General features: G+C 41.5%; 1 protein-coding gene across 2 annotated transcripts in view; it reads left to right on the top strand.

The window, feature by feature from the left end:
- ROR1 (receptor tyrosine kinase like orphan receptor 1) overlaps positions 1–18,760 on the top strand; it is a 402,963-nt gene that overhangs the window by 219,090 nt on the left and 165,113 nt on the right. For both annotated transcript variants that reach the window (XM_019449026.2, XM_053894422.1), the window contains exon 2: positions 8,889–8,960. In XM_019449026.2, the coding sequence (XP_019304571.2) occupies positions 8,889–8,960 (72 nt within the window). The remainder of the gene's footprint in view (positions 1–8,888; positions 8,961–18,760) is intronic.

Genomic DNA, 18,760 nt, shown 5'->3' with positions numbered 1-18,760 from the left:
ACTGTATGCTAATACGCTGTTTAGGGGTCACCTGGCACAACTTAACTTTGCTCCTATTGTGTGTGGAACTTAACCTAGACTTCATTTGTTTTGTAAGAGTTGAGAGTCATGGAATTGCAGCTAGGAAAGCCTCTTTCTTGGGTTTCTTGTTTCTTCTGAACGACAGAAGACCATGAACTGACCAAAGACAATTACAGGGTAATAGACTTTTCTTACAAAATTGATAATAGAATACGAAAGTGTGCGTGGGCCATACAAAGGGGGAAGATTAAATGGCAAACACCAAAGACAAGTACAGGTAACACAGCAGGGAGGAAGAAAAAATTGCCAGGAGGCACTTTTGAGGGGAAAAGCCTATAAGGAAGAGCAGTGAAGTGGAAACCAGAACAAATAAGTGAAGTTTGTTGATGTCTTTGGGAATCTGAGTTGTCTATGCAGCACCTGAAAGAAAATGAAATGAAACCTACATAGATTGATAAGACCATTTTCTGAGTTAAAGATTTTTCAGCATCCTTCCTCCTTTTCTTTATTATGTCTTTGCCATCTTGTTCTGAAGCTAGAAATAAACCAATTCTTTTGTTCCACTAAGCATCCGTTGAGCAGCACCATGGGTGAGTGAGGAAGTGCTAACTTTGGATCCAGTCATTTGAACTTCTTGGGGAAAATCAAGGTTTGAGCCATTTTGAAATTTCTCCTAGGACTTGCATTGACCCTAAGAAGATCCTGCCTCACCAGTAATTAGCTGGGATGTTGCTTTTTTATCTGTAAGAAAAAAACAAAACTAGAAGCCCCTAGATTTTGAAATTACTACTTGTTTACTTGTTGGAAAAAGTTGATACTATGCAATTAAGTATGACCATTATTGAGTTACATGCACTTCCATGAATGTGCCATAGAATTTCCAACACCCAGACCTTCTGTCAGAGTGGAACAGACTTTGCCACCAGCCATCCTTGGGTTCCCCCTCCCTAAACTGGGGGATGTACTCCTTCTTGATGCTGACTTGGAACCCTCTTTTACCTCTGTGGTATTTTTAAAAAAATTTTTTAACGTTTCATTTTAGTTTTTGAGAGACAGAGACAGAGTGGGAGCAGGGGAGGGGCAGAGAGAGAGGGAGATACAGAATCCAAAGCAGGCTCCAGGCTCTGAGGTGTCAGCAAAGAGCCTGATGTGGGGCTCGAACCCACAAACCACAAGATCATGACCTAAGCTGAAGTCGGACACTTAACCGACTGAGCCGCCCAGGCACCCCTGTTGTACTTCTAATCACATATTTATTTTTAGAATCAAGGCTTATTTAATATTTTCAACATATTTTCCAGTTTATTTGCCTATTATTGCTTCTTGCATATAACTCTTTCTTTCTAGATTCACCTTCCTTCTTACTGAAATAAAGAATTTAGCACAAACGGTTGTGAATGGATACATAACAGTTTTATTTTTAGTAGCCAGAAAATGAAAACAACCAAATGTCCTAGGTCAGTGGTTAAACAAAGTGTGGTACATCCATACTATGGAATACTACTCAGCAATGAGAAAGAACAAACCATTGATACATGCAACAAATTGAGTGAATCTCAAGGGCATTGTAGGAGTCTGTTTATATATTGTTCATTAAACAACAAAATTATAGAGATGGGGAACAGATTGGCAAGTGCCAAGTGTTAGGAATGTTTGGGGGAAGGGTGTGACTATAAAGGGGCAGCATGAGGGAGATCTTGGTGGTAATGATAGTTCTTTGTCTTGATTAAAGAGGTGGTTATATGGATCTACATGTAATAAAATGACATAGAACTTACATACACATGGTAACAATGTCAAATTCCTCATTGTGATGCTGTACCATGATTCTACAAGCTGTAATCCTGGAGAGAAACTGGGTGAAGGGTACATTGGACTTCTCTGGTCTTTACATACCGTTTGATTTCTTTTGGAGATGTGGCCTCCTCCCCCTTCTAATTCCTAGACTGCAAGGGTATAGCAGTTTCTCTAGGCCATTAGAGGAAGTGTTTTCAGCCCTTCCCACAGATAGGGATGGTCTCCCAGGCTCTAGTAAAGGCTTTAAGCAAGAACCCAGATCTCTCTCTGGCCACATCTTTCATTTTCTTTTCTTTTTTTTATAATTTAACTTTATTTTCTTATTTTTTAAGATTTACATCCAAATTAGTTAGTATATAGTGAAGCAATGATTTCAGGAGTAAATTCCTTAATGCCCTTACCCATTTAGCCCATCCCCTCCACAACCCCTCCAGCAACCCTCAGTTTGTTCTCCATATTTATGAGTCTCTTCTGTTTTGTCCCCCTCCCTGTTTTTATATTATTTTTGTTTCCCTTCCCTTATGTTAATCTGTTTTGTCTCTTAAAGTCCTCATATGAGTAAAGTCATATGATTTTTGTCTTTCTCTGACTGACTAATTTCACTTAGCATAATACCCTCCAGTTCCATCCACATAGTTGCAAATGGCAAGATTTCATTCTTTTTGATTGCCGAGTAATACTCCATTGTGTGTGTGTGTGTGTGTGTGTGTATATATATATATATATATATATATATATATATATACACCACATTTTCTTTATCCACACATCTTTCATTTTCAAATGAACCTTGAAACTGAGACCCCAGCTCAGATGGTCTGTATTTATAAGGCACCTCCCACATTAGCTTCCACTTACCATTCTCTTCCTTTTTGGCACCTGAGAATTTCTTTCCTTTCAACCTCAGCTATGCATTATATTTTTGTGTGTGATATTTTATTCAGTAGTCTTGATGTTTTTAGCCTGGTTGGGGCAGGGTGGGGAGAATGGCTTATGGGGTTAGAAGGCCATTTCTACCAGTTTCTATTGTTACCCTAGCATGCTGTTTATCATTGTGTTTCTGTACTTTCTTTCCTGAGACTGAGTTCTTGAAAATGCTGGGGACCAGGACAAGCTTTTTCATCCCAGTTCTTATACACAGAAAGTGCTAATATACATGTGTATTGAATGAATGAATGACTCTCTAGAGTTCAATGGAAGAGAGCCCAAATATAACAGTTTTTTTAAGCTTATTTATTCATTTATTTTAAGAGAGAGAGAGACAGACAGACAGACAGGTAGACATGAGGCTCAGTCCCACAAACTGTGAGATCATGATCTAAGCTGAAATCAAGAGTCAGTTCCTCACCTGTCTGAGCCAGCCAGGTGCCCCAAATATAAAAGTTTTTAAGTAAGATAGTTTTCAAGATTTTTTTTTTTAAGTAGGCTCCATGCCCAACATGGGGCTTGAACTCACAGCCCCAAGATCAAGAGTCAGATGCTCTATTCACTGAGTCAGCCAGGTGCCCCTCAAGTTTACTTTTATTGGCTTTGAAGGACATGTATGTCATTGTGGCGCTTTGTGTAGCATAATCCCTTTAAATATAAGAAGTGCATGTGATCCGTAATATTAATTTAACAGATTTAAAGAAGGAAATAGTCTGTACAAATAAAAAAGAGGCATATAAGGGTGAGTCAAGGAGTATTTCCTCCCCTCCCCTCGTGGTCCTTACTATCCTTTTGGGTTTTAGAATTAGGAAACCAGGCATTGATAGAGAGGAGGTGTGTGGTCTCAGGTACAGGGTCTCAAACGGTATTCTGCAGCGCTTAGAGTTCACAGGGGTTTCCTGTGGCTGAAGGGGGCTTAAGCCAGAGAGAAAGTGGATACACCTTTTAGGACCCCCCCCCCCGACTCTCCCCTGATTTTGGCACATTTGGAGACCCTCTGGTTCTGCTGTCAGACGCCCTGCTCAGATTGATCAGAATTCCTGCCTCTATCCTAACAAGCTGTGTAGGCAAGTAGGTGTCTTAATAATCTCAGGTTCTTCAATCTTAGAATGAAGATAGTAATGGTATCTAACTATGGATTTTTGACAAGATCTCTGAGCCCCTTACACATTAAGAAAATCTGGACACCTTTTTTATCTTTCTTATTTTTTTTATTTTGCTTTTTACAATTCCCTCTATATAAAAATATGAATAATACTACAAAGTTCAATATACTTTAAAGTTTTCTTCAACAAGTTTATGGCTTTGCCACCTCTATGGTAATTGTGCTATCGACAAAGTCATTACAGGTTTTATTTAAAAAATATGTTTTCATAGTGCAGTGTAGGTGGTGTGGTTGGGTTCCTGAGCAGGGGGTTTAAGGTGGCAAAATTGTGCCCTCTTCTCTCTCTGTGACTGTACTGTTAATTTCCTTTAAAGATTACATCAGAAATCCAAATTTGAGGCCACCGAGGATTATAAGGTCCTTGTAGACACTGAGCATAGTAATTCTCCAGTCCTGACTATCCCACCTGGGGTGAGAAAGGCTCTCGCTTCCCTCTCTCAGTAAGTTCAGTCCCCAGAGTGGAAGGACCCCTCATTCAGGATCCCAGATGTGGGGTGATTGTGATCCCAGAGCTGCAGCAACGCCCTGGCTGACTAACCCCCTTGTGCTGTTAGAGAGTGTAAACTGCCTGTTACTTTTCCAAATAGGTACTTTTGGTGATACCTGGCTATGGGCTTCTCCTCCACTGAGGCACTGGAGTCAGGAAGCAACCATGGCTAAGAGCCTTCAGCAGACAACTCAAAGCCATCAGCTTGCCCACCTCCTTCCCACCCTCCCCTGGCCCCCAGTGATCATAAGCAGAGAAGAAGGGTGTGCCTGTTTAGTGGGACTGACCCTGGCTGTTTGAAAATGCCCTGTGTGTCTCTCTGAACTTAGCTTCTAAGGGTACGTATCACAGCTTAGAGGCACAGACAGAAGAAAATGGATCACAGAGAGAAGGCAGCATGCGTTTACTTCTAAGCCATTTCTAAGCCCTGGCTCTACTTAGAACTTCTGTGATTTTCGCCAAATCACCTGACTACTGTGGGCCTCACTTTCTTCATCTGTAAAATGAGAAGACCATACCATATTAGAGGCTTAATGTTTGTTTGGTTGGTTGGTTTTTGGTTTAGAGCATCGAAGACTTTTCCACAATATCTGATACGTAAAAGAGAGAAACAGAAAATTGTTCCTGACGAAGGAGGGCCTAGAGCCCTGTCCTCTTGTCCTCTCTCCCCCTACATCCTGTAATGTCCCACAAAATCTTGTGGGTGCAAAAAACAGAATTATAGCTAAGGCACACCCAGACACAACATTCTGGGACTCGGGGTCTCTGGTCAAGGAGGGCCATGGGATAGACATTTGTTCCCTCACACTTGGCCTTTGTGACCATTGGGCTGGCCTCTAGTCTCTGGAGTATGCTGGTTTATGTCTGTGTAACGTCACGTATCCCTGGATCAGGATACAGGATGTGGCATGGCTGGGTGCTTCTTATAAGAGCTTCCACATCCTGTGAACGTTGGGTCTCCACCTGCCAACTGCTGAGATGAACCAGTAATCCTTTCAGAGAGCACAGGCTTTTATCAATGAGGAGGATTCAAGGCTTATTTTTTTTTTTCCTTTCCTCCAAATAACACTCCCACTGTTCAGGCTTAAATACCAAAACCTTATGGTTTGCAGAATCCGTGCCAAGAAGTCAATCATCAGTGAAACTGCAAAGATAATAGCTCCTATTGATTAAATCGGGAGAAGAATGGTTTGCCCTCCTGCAGGGGTCAGGGAAGATAAGGGCTGGAGTTTTCTAAAACATGCTTGATTTGCCTAAATTGGATAAAAGTACATAAAAACACTTATGTTCTTAAAAGAACTGGTGACCAATTCGGGAAAACCTCACAAAAATGAAAAGATTGGCTTAGATTAGTAAGGCATGAGAAATACAGAGTCTTTTCTAAAAGCATGGAGAATGTGTTATTTCAAACCTCGACAGTGAAGTAGCAGCTAACAGGAGTATGTCCACGTAGAGGATGGCTATTATCTGCCTTACTAGACAGAGAGGAAGTCACAAAAGATCTTCAGTGCTCACTCTATGCTGGACACTGTGCAGGACCCTTTTGGACCATAATCTAATGTAATCCTTACCACAGTCCTGTGAGGTGGCTTTCATTGTCCCCATTTTACAGATGAGAAAATAGAGGTCAAAAGATGTTAAATAACTTGCTTATGATCACAAAATTAGTAATTTAGCTATTCAACTATCTACTAATTGGTGCATATTAATTTGCTCTTACCACAATACTCTTACACAAAGAGATGTTGCTAGTCTGGTATGAAATGTCCTGGGAAATATCTCCTCCTTTTGCCATGATGAGGAGGTAGGAAAGAAGCTGAATCCATTAGTGGAGATCCTACATGGTCAAGGCTGATGGTTGTGTCTCTCTCTAAAGCTACTACTAACCTTTGACTCCATGGAGTCAAAGCTGAGACGTACTGAATTTTCTCACATATAAGTCAATCTTCCTTTTGGGGGAGGGGAAGCTTCTTAAACATCATTTTTTTTGTGTGTGAGGGAGAATTGCTAACATTAAACTTTTCACATAAAATAATCACCCTTTCTTTTAAAATATATGGCCTTGGAAGATAATATTTTTTAGGAAGTTTATTCATATTTTAAAATATTTTATCTGTTTTTATTATCACTCTATCGAGAAGCTGAACATGTGGTTATCTGAAGGAATAGATCTTGAGGCCAAATACAGAATTCCTCAGAATCATCACAATCACTAAATGAGCTTGCGAATTGAAATTATCTTTGCCATAGTCTAAGAACCAAGTAGTAATTAGTGTCCAGGGACACATGGGGAATAATTTTACTGTTAGCAGTGCCAAGAAACTATTCATTTGTCATCGGTCCCAAATTATACTCAATCAGCAATTCAAAGTCAGGTTAGAAAAACCAAGGGACATAGAGCTAACTTTCTATAAAAATTAATACTGTAAAATGAAACCTATATTTCTGGCAGTTTAACTGTGAGCAGCAGTAAGATGAAGCTATGAAAATATTGAATGTAAATGCCGTCAAGATCTGCCTTAATCCCACCACTTCCCCACCTTTTGCTTCTTTGCCTGAAATGCTGCCTTGGCTGCCATGCTTCTCTTCCCAAGCTCCCTGAAGTCTGGGTATTGGAGTGCTTGATGAGCCCTTTTGGAAGGTGAACCACAGTAGTTCATAATACTGCAAACAAGGGGCCATTATTCAAAGAGCCAAAGTAGGTGGCAACAGGAACAGGGTTAAGCGGAGCTGTGGTTGGAGTCCTTCATGGAGGGCCCTCAGATACAGACAATTAGCTTTTCCTTATGAAGTCACCTGCATGAAATACCCATTCCTAGGACAAGTGGTTAATACCAGAAGCCCTGCCTTCTACTGTGGTTTTGTGTTAAGCATTTTTCCCACCTGGGATGCTGTTTTCTTTTTCTTTTCATATTTTGCAATCTTATATGATTTGAGGTTCCTGCCATACTGTGCACCTGACTTCAGGTCCCCTTTAAAGAATCTGTGCCATTTTTAGCTCAGGACATAGGAGGGGACTGGGGCCACTTGCACTGAGGAGGGTATGCGTGGTTTGTCTACTTTCTTTCCCACCTGCTGCTGGGACAGGGCAAGTCAAGGAGGTCTGCACAAACCAAACAACCCTTTTGTCTCTGCTGTAGGTGGCAGGTTGATCAGAGACCCAGTAGACAAACTAGAAGTGGGTCTTTGCAAGGTCTCAGTGGATAAACATCCTGTTCTTGACAAAGCTCACTGACTATGGTGTGTGATTTCTATGGCCAAGTGGCAGCCAAGCCCTATCAGTAAATAAGGAAACAGTAGAAAGTGTGCTTATCTAGGTAAAAGGTGAAGCCAGAGAGAGGTAAGATGAAAAACACATCAGGTTTCACAGACCTGAGTACCAGGTAGCATGAGCTACTAGGAGATATGTAGGCAATAGAAACAGACCTGGATTTGAATCCCAGTTCTTCCACTTACTAAAAAGTTCACCTTGCATTTCAGATCCATTTTTAGTGTCTACCTAGAGCACTGTACTGGAAAGACTCTAAGGCAGATCTCAGGTTTAACAGGCAAAAAGAGCCATAATTGATTAATGATGTCTGTACCAGATTGAAGGAAGGAAAATGGATTCATGTGGGTGTCATTATCTAATGTTGTAGGCACTGAGTTCTCCAAGATTCTGCTCCGTACTAAAGTTCTGTATGTACTAAAGTACGTGTGTGTGTGTGTGTGTGTGTATGGTCTAAGGGGAGGTTAATGCAACCCTATTAAAATGTGCATGACATCATCATGGCTTAAAATTTCAAAAACAACAATAAAAACATCATTTGTATATTACAGTCTATTACTGCTGTAGAGTTTTTAAATCTTCATAGTGTCTTATGCCCTTTCTGTTGTTGATTTGCATGTTTGCTTTAATTTATGGTGGTTTTGAAAATTGTCTTTTGAGTTTAGTTACCTCACATGACTCTCATATTCAAAAACTTAGCTTTCATTTGTCTTGACTCTAAGTTTCAATGTAGAGAAATAGATCTCTCCATTAATAGAAACGCTATCAATTCACAAACACAGCAAGTGAAATCAGCAGAAAGAGCAAACTTAGTTCTCATTTTTCATGGAAAGACTATTGAATATATTGTCTAAGAGTGATCTTCTAACAAGAAAAGGAAGAGTTGATGTTTGATAACGTTCAGTCATTTCTGCAGGTTCAGTTTGTTTTGTTAATGAAATCTTTGTATTTTAATTTTCAAGCCCATGTTTTAAAGAAAAAAAAACAACAACACCTCTTTGAATCTGGCCTACAGATTGCTCATCTGGATAGACTCTGTAATGCAGGCGCCTCTGCCTGGCAAGCAGAGTGGCTGTTCAGTTTAATAAGCTATGGGATTGCAGTGGTCTCTCTCAGAAGGCAGTGCCTTTGGAAATCTCCTGTAATGCTTCTAACAGCCCATAAGTTACTTATATATTTAATATCACCCTTGTCTTTCTCCCCTCCCTTCTTTTTCTTTCCAGAAACAGAGATGTCAGTCACTGCTGAGTTAGTGCCTACCTCATCATGGAACATTTCAAGTGAACTCGACAAAGGTACACAATGGGGATGCACTGGGGAGGAGGAGGGGGGAGGCGTGAAACTCCATTTTTAATCCTGGCATGGCCTTCTTTGAAATCAGCTGCTTTTTAGATCATTAGAAGGAGGTGGGGGCCAAAATAAACCCCTTGCTTACTTTGTGATTATTTAATATTTGATTACTTGGAATTCTATGATTTCTGGAGAGGGTTTTTTTTTCCTCTTTCCTTTCCCTTCTTCCTCTAAAATGTTCCATATGGTAAAAATGCTTCAAGATGTGAAATAGGGTTGTTTCTGACCTTCCTGACATTGCATCTAGTGGATCTTATTTAGGGGATTTGATTCTGCCTGAGCCAGGATTGATCAGAGCTGTTTGCTGGGTGACCTTTTACAGTGAGTATTTGATGTGCTTGCAGGGTTCAGGGCAGAGTATTTGGAATGTTTGTAATTGCCTGTGCGTACAGATGGCAGCTTCCTGTGTGCACGTGGGGAACAGGTTCCTGCTATGAAGTTGTTGTAGTATTAATTAAGCTCCACCATATGCTAAGCTCTGGTTACTCGATAGAGACCCTGTGCTCTGGAATGGTAAATCAGGACACCTTCAAAGCCCCTGCAATGTGGCTCATCTTACCTTTCTAGCCTTATTTCTCTTTAGCCCCCTTTATATCCTTTTATGCATCTCCAGCAAAATTTATATTTCTTCTTATATACCCTGTGCTTTTCTGCCTCTCTCCTTTTGCCTAAGCTATTCTTTCCATCTGAACCACCCCTTTTTTTCTTTGCCAGTGCCCATTTTCTCCCTTCTGCACGCCACAAATTACTTATCCTTCAAGACTGAAAACAACACATTCTATATTAGCCACAGTCTTATCTAATCCCTCAGCAGGAAGTGGCCTTTCCTTCTTTGGAACTCCCATAGACCTTTTCTCTGTTCTTAACATTTTCTGTGTTATATCATGGTGATTTATACACCTGTCTGTCTCATTCTTATGCCTGAAAGCTCCTTGTAAGTAGGATTTCTATCTTATTCTCGTTCTTGTTCTTTTTTTCTTTGTCTCCATTGCAAAATCTAACACAGACTCTTGTTCATAGGAATCCTCAATAAATGTGTGGAATAATGAGTGACAACTTAGGCCATATATGTGGATGGACACCTCTGTATATATATGTGCAAAACATGCAGCAAACTTATTCTACTTTACTTCAGGCATGATTCTAGGTTCTGGGATTATAGTGATAAAAGCTCAAAAATCATTGTCCTTTATGTCAGATGCCTTTTATAATCAGCTCTCTTTTGTCTGCTCATGTGTTCACTGCGAGTTGTATTTCCTCTCTGAGGAGAGAGAACCTTATAAAATAGTAATAGGCAAGGTTATTCTGAGCTGAGATCAAGAGTCAGATGCTTAACCAACTGAGTCAACCAGGTAACCCATATTCTGATGGTTATACTTTATTAGGCATTTTAGGGTGGCGGGATAAGGTGAAATATCTTTTCACTTTAAGTAGGAGGACATTTAGAATAATTTTCTATTGTTAAATTTACTTTGGACATTCTTTTTCTACTTTAGGATTGGAGCAGGGACTGTATATTATTCCCTTCCATGTCCTGCACTAGGCACAATGCCTAGGAGGCAATAGATTTTCAACAAATATTTTTACATTTTTTTTAATGTAAAAGAAGACATAAAACACACTAAATCTTAACTCAGTACTCACTATGTGACAAGTACTGTGCAAGGTGCTTTCAAGAATGTGAACTTGGGGTGCCTGGCTGGCTCAGTCGGTAGAGCATCCAACTCTTGATATCAGGGTCATGAGTTGAAACCCCGCATTGGGTGTGGAGCCTACTTAAAAACAATGTGAACTTAATCGGCAAGCTCTTTATGGCACCAACAGTAAAAATGATATCATTGTACACTACATGTTGTTGATCAGGTTCTAATTATGGCTATAAAAGAACATCAGTATCTGCTAAAAAGGCAGCAGAGCCACCAGTCAAGAATCTAGCTTGCCAGACTTTGAATTTCTACCAGACCAGGACTGTAATTAGCAGTGGTTGCCTTTCAAGAAAGTAGTGTCAATAGTAGTGAACCTACTTGCTACAAAGCTGGACTAAGGCAAGCTTTTTGTGTGTTCAACATGAGCCTTCCAGAGGGCATGGATGGCTTTCCAGAGCTTCTTGGTATCATATTTCTCTAGAAGATAATTAGTATATGGTCTTTCATTCCCATTTAGAGTGAGAGAGAACTGATTAATTCTTTTATTCATCAGCCAAATCTTTTTTGCTTCCTATTCTGGTCTGGGCACTGTCTGAAAAATTAGTAGTGAAAGATGAATGAGACAAAGGTCTCTGTCCTCTGTGAACACAGAGTCAAGTGGAAAGGACTGGTATCTAAATGTATAATCAAAGCCTTCTGGTCAATTTGATAGATTGAGCTGTCAAGGCACATTCCCCCCTGATTACAGAGAGATGCTGATGAAAATATACAATGTAAAAAAAATATCATTGCCAGGGTGGCACAGAAAAAAGATAAATCTCCAGGTGCCAGAAGAGCAAACTCAATGGTAGAGCAATGATCAGCAAGAAGGAATTAAAAGATTTTATAAAAATATGGGCAATGAGTATGGTTCTTAGGGGCTAGAGTTTCAATACCCTTTGCGGATCAGAACTGAGGCCATAGGAAACCACCTCACTGCTTAAGCTGTTAGTGAGGGATGACTGGACCAAGCATGCAAGAAAGAGAATTCTGCTGAGGATATGTGTGGCAGTCCACAAACCACCCTGGGACATTGGGATCACTCACAGGAAATACAAGCCCCAACCTGTGCTGTATGGGAGTTGGGGGTTGAAGTTCTTCTCATGTAGTATACAAGCCACAAACCAAGAAGATAATGTAAAAACTTGGTCTGGAATTGATTAAACTCTGAGACCCTGACAGGGGACAACCTAAAACCAGCTCACAAACTGTCTCACCATCACAGTACGTGTGGCGTTCCCACCAAAAACAAAAGTTCTAAAATCAAAACCACTAAATAAGACCGGCAAACTCCTACTGATGTTAAGTTTACTTTTAAAAATTATAGTACATGCAAGAGAAGAAGAAAAGAAGCCCACCATTAGCAAGAGCCAGTAGACAAAACACATGGAAAAGCTCATAATTGGAAACTAAAGACAATAGAGCAATTTGAGAGAGAATGTATGTTTAAAATATTTCATGGGAGGGGTGCCTGGGTGGCTCAGTTGGTTAAGCGTCTGACTCTTGATTTTGGCTCAGGTCATGATCTCAGTTGTGAGATCGAACCCCACTCCAGGCTCAACGCAAAGTGTGGAGCCTGCTTCAAATTCTCTTTCTCTCTCTCTCTCTCTCTCTCTGCCCCTCCCCTGCTTGTTTTCTCTCTCTCTCTCAAAATAAATAAACGTTAAAAAAAAGTTTCATGGGAGGGGAGCTTGAGTGGTGCTCAGTCGGTTAAACTTGTGACTTTTGATTTCAGCTCAAGATCTCACAGTTCGTGAGTTCGAGCCCTGCATCAGGCTCTGCACTGACAGCTCAGAACCTGCTTGGGATTCTCTTCCCCTCTCTCTCTCCCTTTCTCTGTGCCCCTTCTCCACTCATGATCTCTCTCTCTCTCTCTCTCTCTCTCTCTCACTCTCAAAATAAGTAAACATTTAAAAAATGTTTCATTGGGAGGGGCACCTGGGTGGCTTAGTCGGTTGAGTGTCTGACTTCAGCTCAGGTCATGATCCCACAGTTTGTGAGTTGGAGCCCCACGTCAGGTTCTGTGCTGACCGCTTGCTCAGAGCCTGGAGCCTGCTTCAGATTCTGTGTCTCCATCTCTCTCTGCCCCTCCCCTGCTCATGCTTTGTCTCACTCTGTTTCTCAAAAATAAATAAATGTAAAAAAAAAAAATTTTTTTAAGTTTCATGGGAAACTTTATACATATGTACATACATAAAATTTTTTGTGGAGATGAGGAAATAGAAGCCATAGGTCAAGTACAAGATAGTATGATTTTTAAAAGTAGATTTTTAAAATAACTATGTAGAAATTCTGGAATTGAAAAATAGAGTTATAGAAATTACAAGTTCATCAAGTGGGTTAAACAGTGGATGCATTCAGCTGAAGAGGGAAATAGTGAACTGGAAGACAGATTTGAGATAATATGGCAGTTAAGGGAACAAACTCTGGGACCGAGGTAACTAAGTTTGAATCCTGTATCTGCTACCTACATTCTATGTGACTCTGAGCAAGCCACTCAACCGATCTGTGCTTTGGTCTTCTCATTTGTAAGATGAGACAATAAAGGGTAATGACTTCATATGGTTGTTGTGAAAGTTGACCTGGCTAGCAAATCTGATAAACTAATTGGAGAGTAAGAAGTAACAGCTGGTTTTGGTTAATATGATTATTACTTTGGGCTTTATAGTAAAAAAAAATCATAGGTACTTTGGCAGGCTTGTAGGGAAAGCATATTTTAGAGATTTTAGATCTTGTTCAACCAGCCCACACCCGTTCTGGCCTTCCATATGTGAATGCTCACCCACACCAGCACCACACTTCTTAGCTTGATGATCAAGGTTCTCCATGGGCTTACCTCTGCTGATTCCTCTCACCTATCCCTACCCCCATACTTTAAATACTTATCTTTTTTTTAAAGTTTTTTATTATTTATTTTGGGAGAGAGCCAAGGGGAGGGGCAGAGAGAGGAGAGAATCGCAAGTGGGTTCCGCGCTGTCAGCACGGAGCTCAATGCAGGGCTCAAACCCTGAACTGCGAGATCATGACCTGAGCCAAAATCAAGAGTTGAAGAGTCGGACACTCAACCAACTGAGCTACCCAGGGCACCACCCCACCCCCTACTTTATACTCCACTTATTTCAACAACCTGCTTCTAATTCCCTAAATATCTGGCTCTACTTCAGTCTCTGCACCTTTGTTCATGCAGTTTCTTCTGACTGGATTGCCTCTAACCTCATTCTCCTCCTGGCTAACTCCTTCCTTACTTAAGCAGTGCCTTAAGCATTCCCTCACCCCCTTTTTCCCACAGGGCTTCTAATGGGCATAGTGCTGAGTAAGATAGGCTGTATCCCTACTTTGCTGGACCTTGTATTCTAGAGAGATGATGAATGAATGCTTTCGTCAGTCTCATCGACCATGCCATCAACAGTGCCCCTGAATGCTTCATATGTGGGCTACCATATCACCCCATGTCTATCTTGATCACAGTCCTTACCATGCTGTATTGAAATTATCTATTTTGTGCCTGCCTTTCTTAAAGTCAGGGGCTCTCTTATCTATTGGCATGTTCTTATTGCCCAACGCAATGTATGGTATGCAATAGGAAACATGATGCTAAATTGTTTGGGTTCATATCTCAGCTATGTCGATTCATAGCTGCTGCAGGTGAATACCTACTGTGTGTGAGGCACTTGCTAATAAGCATGTTGCATGCATCATTTGAATTCATACCACCTTGTATGGTAGAAGAGAAAGGCAACTGAGGCTTATCAGGCTTAAAGGAGTTGGCTGAAGGGCACCCATGGTGAGTGGGAGTGCCAGGATTTCCACCAAAGCCTCTAGGCCAAGTCCAGGGATCCATGTTCAACATGGCAGCTGGTTACACTGTCTCCTATGCATTCATATCCCCTCCTCCTGTGGGGTAAGTTCCATCACATGCAGAAGCAGTAAAATAAACCCCATCGTTTGATATTCTTTAATGTCTTTCTCTTCACCCAGCTGCTCTGTTCTACCTATCAACTCCACCCTGGTTCCCCGGCCTCACTCAGGTCCTGTTTTTCTGTTAAATGAGTCCAGTCAGTGGCATTAAACAGTTACCTGTTTATCCTTTCCAACAGGAAATGAAATTTAAAAGAGACAAGGCCACCCGGGAAGAGCCGTTGAAAGCTACTATTGATGGGGCAGGGGGGTAATTTCTGAAACAAATGCTTTAGAACCAAGTACCTTCTAAAATAAATGGATCTACAGGGGCCCAACCTCAGCTTCCCTAGGGGGGGTTTGGGATGGGGTGTGATGAGGGCCTCTTTCCCCTTCTTCCATTTTCAGTCACATGAGGTCTCAGAGGTTCTCTGTAGAAAGCCAAATGTTTCTTTTGGAGAAAGGACTGGAAATTGCACCCGTAGGTAGCAGAAAGGGAGGGAGCCTCCTACTTAAAAAAATACTGAGGCCTGCTTCCAACTGTAAATAGTTCTCTGTGCTGACAGACTAGATTTGGGGGTATTTTTGTCCTGGTTTGCTTTTTTAAATGGAGACCTGGCTTTCTCTACTACCTTAGAGCTTTACACATAGTAGGGAAGTATACAGTGTGGTTCTTATGAGCATGAGCTCTGGAGTTACTAGGACTCTGAGCTTCGTTTTGCTCACCTCTGGAGTGGGGGCATTTGTATCCATCACCTAAGACTTTTCCTGGCCAACAGACACATCTATGGGCCACACTTGTGTGTTGTGCCAAGGGCATCTGTTTGCATGGTCATAATAGACAGACGGATACATGCTGGCCTCAGTCCCTTAGCCCACCTCTTCCCTGAGAGCTTGACTGTAAAGAAATGTGACCAGGTTCTCTGGTTCAGGAATGATTGCTTCCTCTTGTCCCCTTTTTCTGTTACTGGATTTATCCGTGGCACTTAGAGAGTCTATTTAAATGATAGTGACTGCCTGTAGTTTGGACCTTAGTTCACAGCTAGCTCAAATGAGGTAGCTGCATGCTTTTCTTATGCTCCTGATTGTATGGATTTGGAGCAGTGGCAGCGGGTGAAGAACAATGTAAGGATGAACTGGATCAGGAGTGTTAGTACTTGGCAGGCTCAAGAACAGTCCTCCTAGGACTGGGGTCTCTGAGAGCTTATGTCCCATCTTCAGAACTGGTAGTTGGTTGGAAAAATTCCTCGTGGAATCCCTAGGGTGGCCCTGCAATGTTTAAGAGGCCTCAATTCAGCAGGTGTCAGCCTTGTTGGGGAGGAAGACCGTCCTCTGCCCATTGAGGTCTTTCTAGCTGGACTTAGATTCAAATTAACATGAGACAGATTAACTGGAGAAAATCAAATTTAATAGGTGTAATCCACACAGACATGAGATTCTAAAGACAATGAGGCAACATGAAGCTTATAGAAGCTAAGGAGAGGGGTAGGGCCTAAGGATACAAAAAGGAGGAAGGCCATTGTGCAGGAAGGTGAAAGGAGATGTTTAGAAAAACAAGATTGCCCTATTATGCAGATAAGTTTCTTAGGTAAAGGGGAGTCTCTGTTAATAGCTTTCTTCCTGTTGCACGCTGTCTTCTCCAGTGTAAATTTAAGCAGTTGAGGATCAGGAAGAGAGCTTTTCCCACATCTGCTGGGTTTTGATTACCTTTAACTCAAAATAATGTCCATGCCACAGTGGCCCACCTTGGGGCAGCCTATTCTTGGCTCCTACAGCGTCAAGCAACATCTTCCTAATACTGATGGTAGCATTTTCTTCAAAGAACAGATATCATCTTGCCAAAATCAGTAACAGAAACACTTGGAGCCTCTGGAACCTCATATGGAAAATGGGAGAAGAGGCATCAACCCCAAAGGTTCTAAGAGTTTAAGAAGTATGAAGCCCCATCGCCCTCTCCAGTACAGATGGGCGCTTGTTTCTGGTAGTTCTTGTGCTTTCCACTCCTCCTCCTTATGCCCAAGGGGAGGGAAGTATAATATGGGAAAGAACACATGACAAGGAACCTAGAATCTGGTCCCAGTTCAAGTCTGCCAACAGGTCAGCAATCTGTCAAGAAAGCTCTGGACCTCAGTGTTCTCATCCGTAAAAAGGGAGGTATCCACCCTCGTTCTGGCTGCCTTACCCATTATGAGGCCCCAGTGTTGCATGGTCTAGAACAGTAGTCAGTAGACACCTGTGGCTATTTGAATAGTTGAAATGTGACCAATCCAAAATGAGATAGATGTAGTATAAGTAGAAAACACTCAGTGGATTTCAAAGGCTTGGCATGATAAAAGAACTTAAGATATCTTATTAATAATTTTCATACTGACTACACGTTAAAATGATAAATATTCGTGTATTGAACTAAGTGACATATATTGTAAAATTAATTTTACTTAATCCTTTTTATTGTGGCTACTAGACAATTTAAAATTACACATGATCTTCCTTGGGTAGCTTGTGTTATATTTCCATTCAAAGGTGCTGCTCTAATGAAAAAACAGGTGAAATCTTAGGTAAATATCCAAGCCCGTGTTTCCTCCTTATAGCATGAAGAGATGTTCTATTGTCCAGTCCAACTTTAAAATTTTCGGAACTACTTTTCATGAAAAAAAATTTTTCTAAAAGTGATTCTGGATGTGTATGTACTACTTTAAAATATCTAAGTGTAAGGGATTATTGTTACCAATTATAATCTGATCATTAACTTTAAAAAAAAAAGGCAATATTTTGAGCAAGGTCCCGTTTGTGGAGAAAAATTTTCAAATTAGAAGTCTGAAGCACAGGACTGGGTACTCAGTCGGTTGAGCGTCCGACTTCAGCTCAGATCATGATCTCACAGTTCGTGGGTTCAAGCCCCAAGTTGGGCTCTGTGCTGACACCTCAGAGCCTGGAGCCTGCTTCAGATCCTGTGTCTCCCACTCTCTCTGTCCCTCCCCCACTCGCGCTCTGTCTCTCTCTCTCTCTCTCTCAAAAATAAATAAACATTAAAAAAAATTAAAAAAAGAAGTCCGAAGCACAAAGGGATTATACTTCTATAATTACATAAAGGACAGGGGCAGAATCCCAGAGCAGCTCAGGAAATTGCAGCTTTGGGGCAGTAGTTGGGCAGATTCAAACAGGGCCCTGAGGATCGATCCATCATTGCCTTTCTCTCTTTCAAACTCCACCTTGCACTGCTCTCCCATGCCCGCTATGCACCAGATGCACTCGCTTCCTTTAGGCTTCTCCAGCAAGCCAAGCTCTTTTCTTGACCAGGAGCATTTGACATGCTGTTCCTTCTACCCAGAATCCTCTTCCTTTTTTCAGATCTTGGGCACAATTGTCATCCACTCAGATAAGCTCTTCCTGACCATACAAAGCTAGTCTCAACCGTGAGTTTCCTTTTCTGTAATAGCGGTTAATTAAAAAAAAAAAAAATCTGTTCTAGGCCTGGAAGCAGTGAGAAGAATATCTTCTTGATAGGAAAGTAGGGGGCTGCTTGCCAACTCTGCTGGGTCTGCTTTGTCCCTTGCTAACTAACTATCCCTTGTTAGTTAGGTCCCTTCACTTAGAACCCAGGATGGGAGCATGTGACGTGAAATCAGTTCCCCTCCAAACAAGCTGTGCTCTCCAGGACTCTTGTTAATCTGTTTTACTTGATAAGTCTATTTTTTTCAGTGAAGGAACCTCCAAAACAAGGCCTATGGAATTCTGTCATAAAATACAGGGAAAATGCCCCTTTATGGTCAATTTTGCTTCTGCAAATCCTGCTCAAAGGGGAGGGGCTGCCGGTGGGCACCACCACAGGAGCAGAAGGGTAGCCTTACCACTCAGGGGTCTTTCCAGCTCCAGCTCTTGGTGCCAGAGCTTAGGATGTCCCACAAAAGACCAGCTTGGCTGTGAGAGGAGAACAGAGCTCCCTGCTCCCAGCAACTACGGCCCAGTTGAGGAAGAGGAACAACCAAACAAGCTTGGAAATGTTTATGCTCCTGTTTTTACCATTTAGAATTGGGATAGAGATGAATCTACCTCCTATCATGGGTCTCAGACTCCTTACTCCCTTGGTACCACTTGCGGTAGTTGCTGGCTAAGACCAGGCACACTCTTGGACGCATAATAATCAGGAGGCAGCAGAGAAA

Source organism: Panthera pardus, unplaced genomic scaffold (genome assembly GCF_024362965.1).
Source record: "Panthera pardus isolate Hobbes unplaced genomic scaffold, ASM2436296v1 HiC_scaffold_11, whole genome shotgun sequence".
In the NCBI taxonomy this organism is placed as follows: domain Eukaryota; kingdom Metazoa; phylum Chordata; class Mammalia; order Carnivora; family Felidae; genus Panthera; species Panthera pardus.
This window is presented reverse-complemented; position numbering and strand designations above follow the sequence as displayed.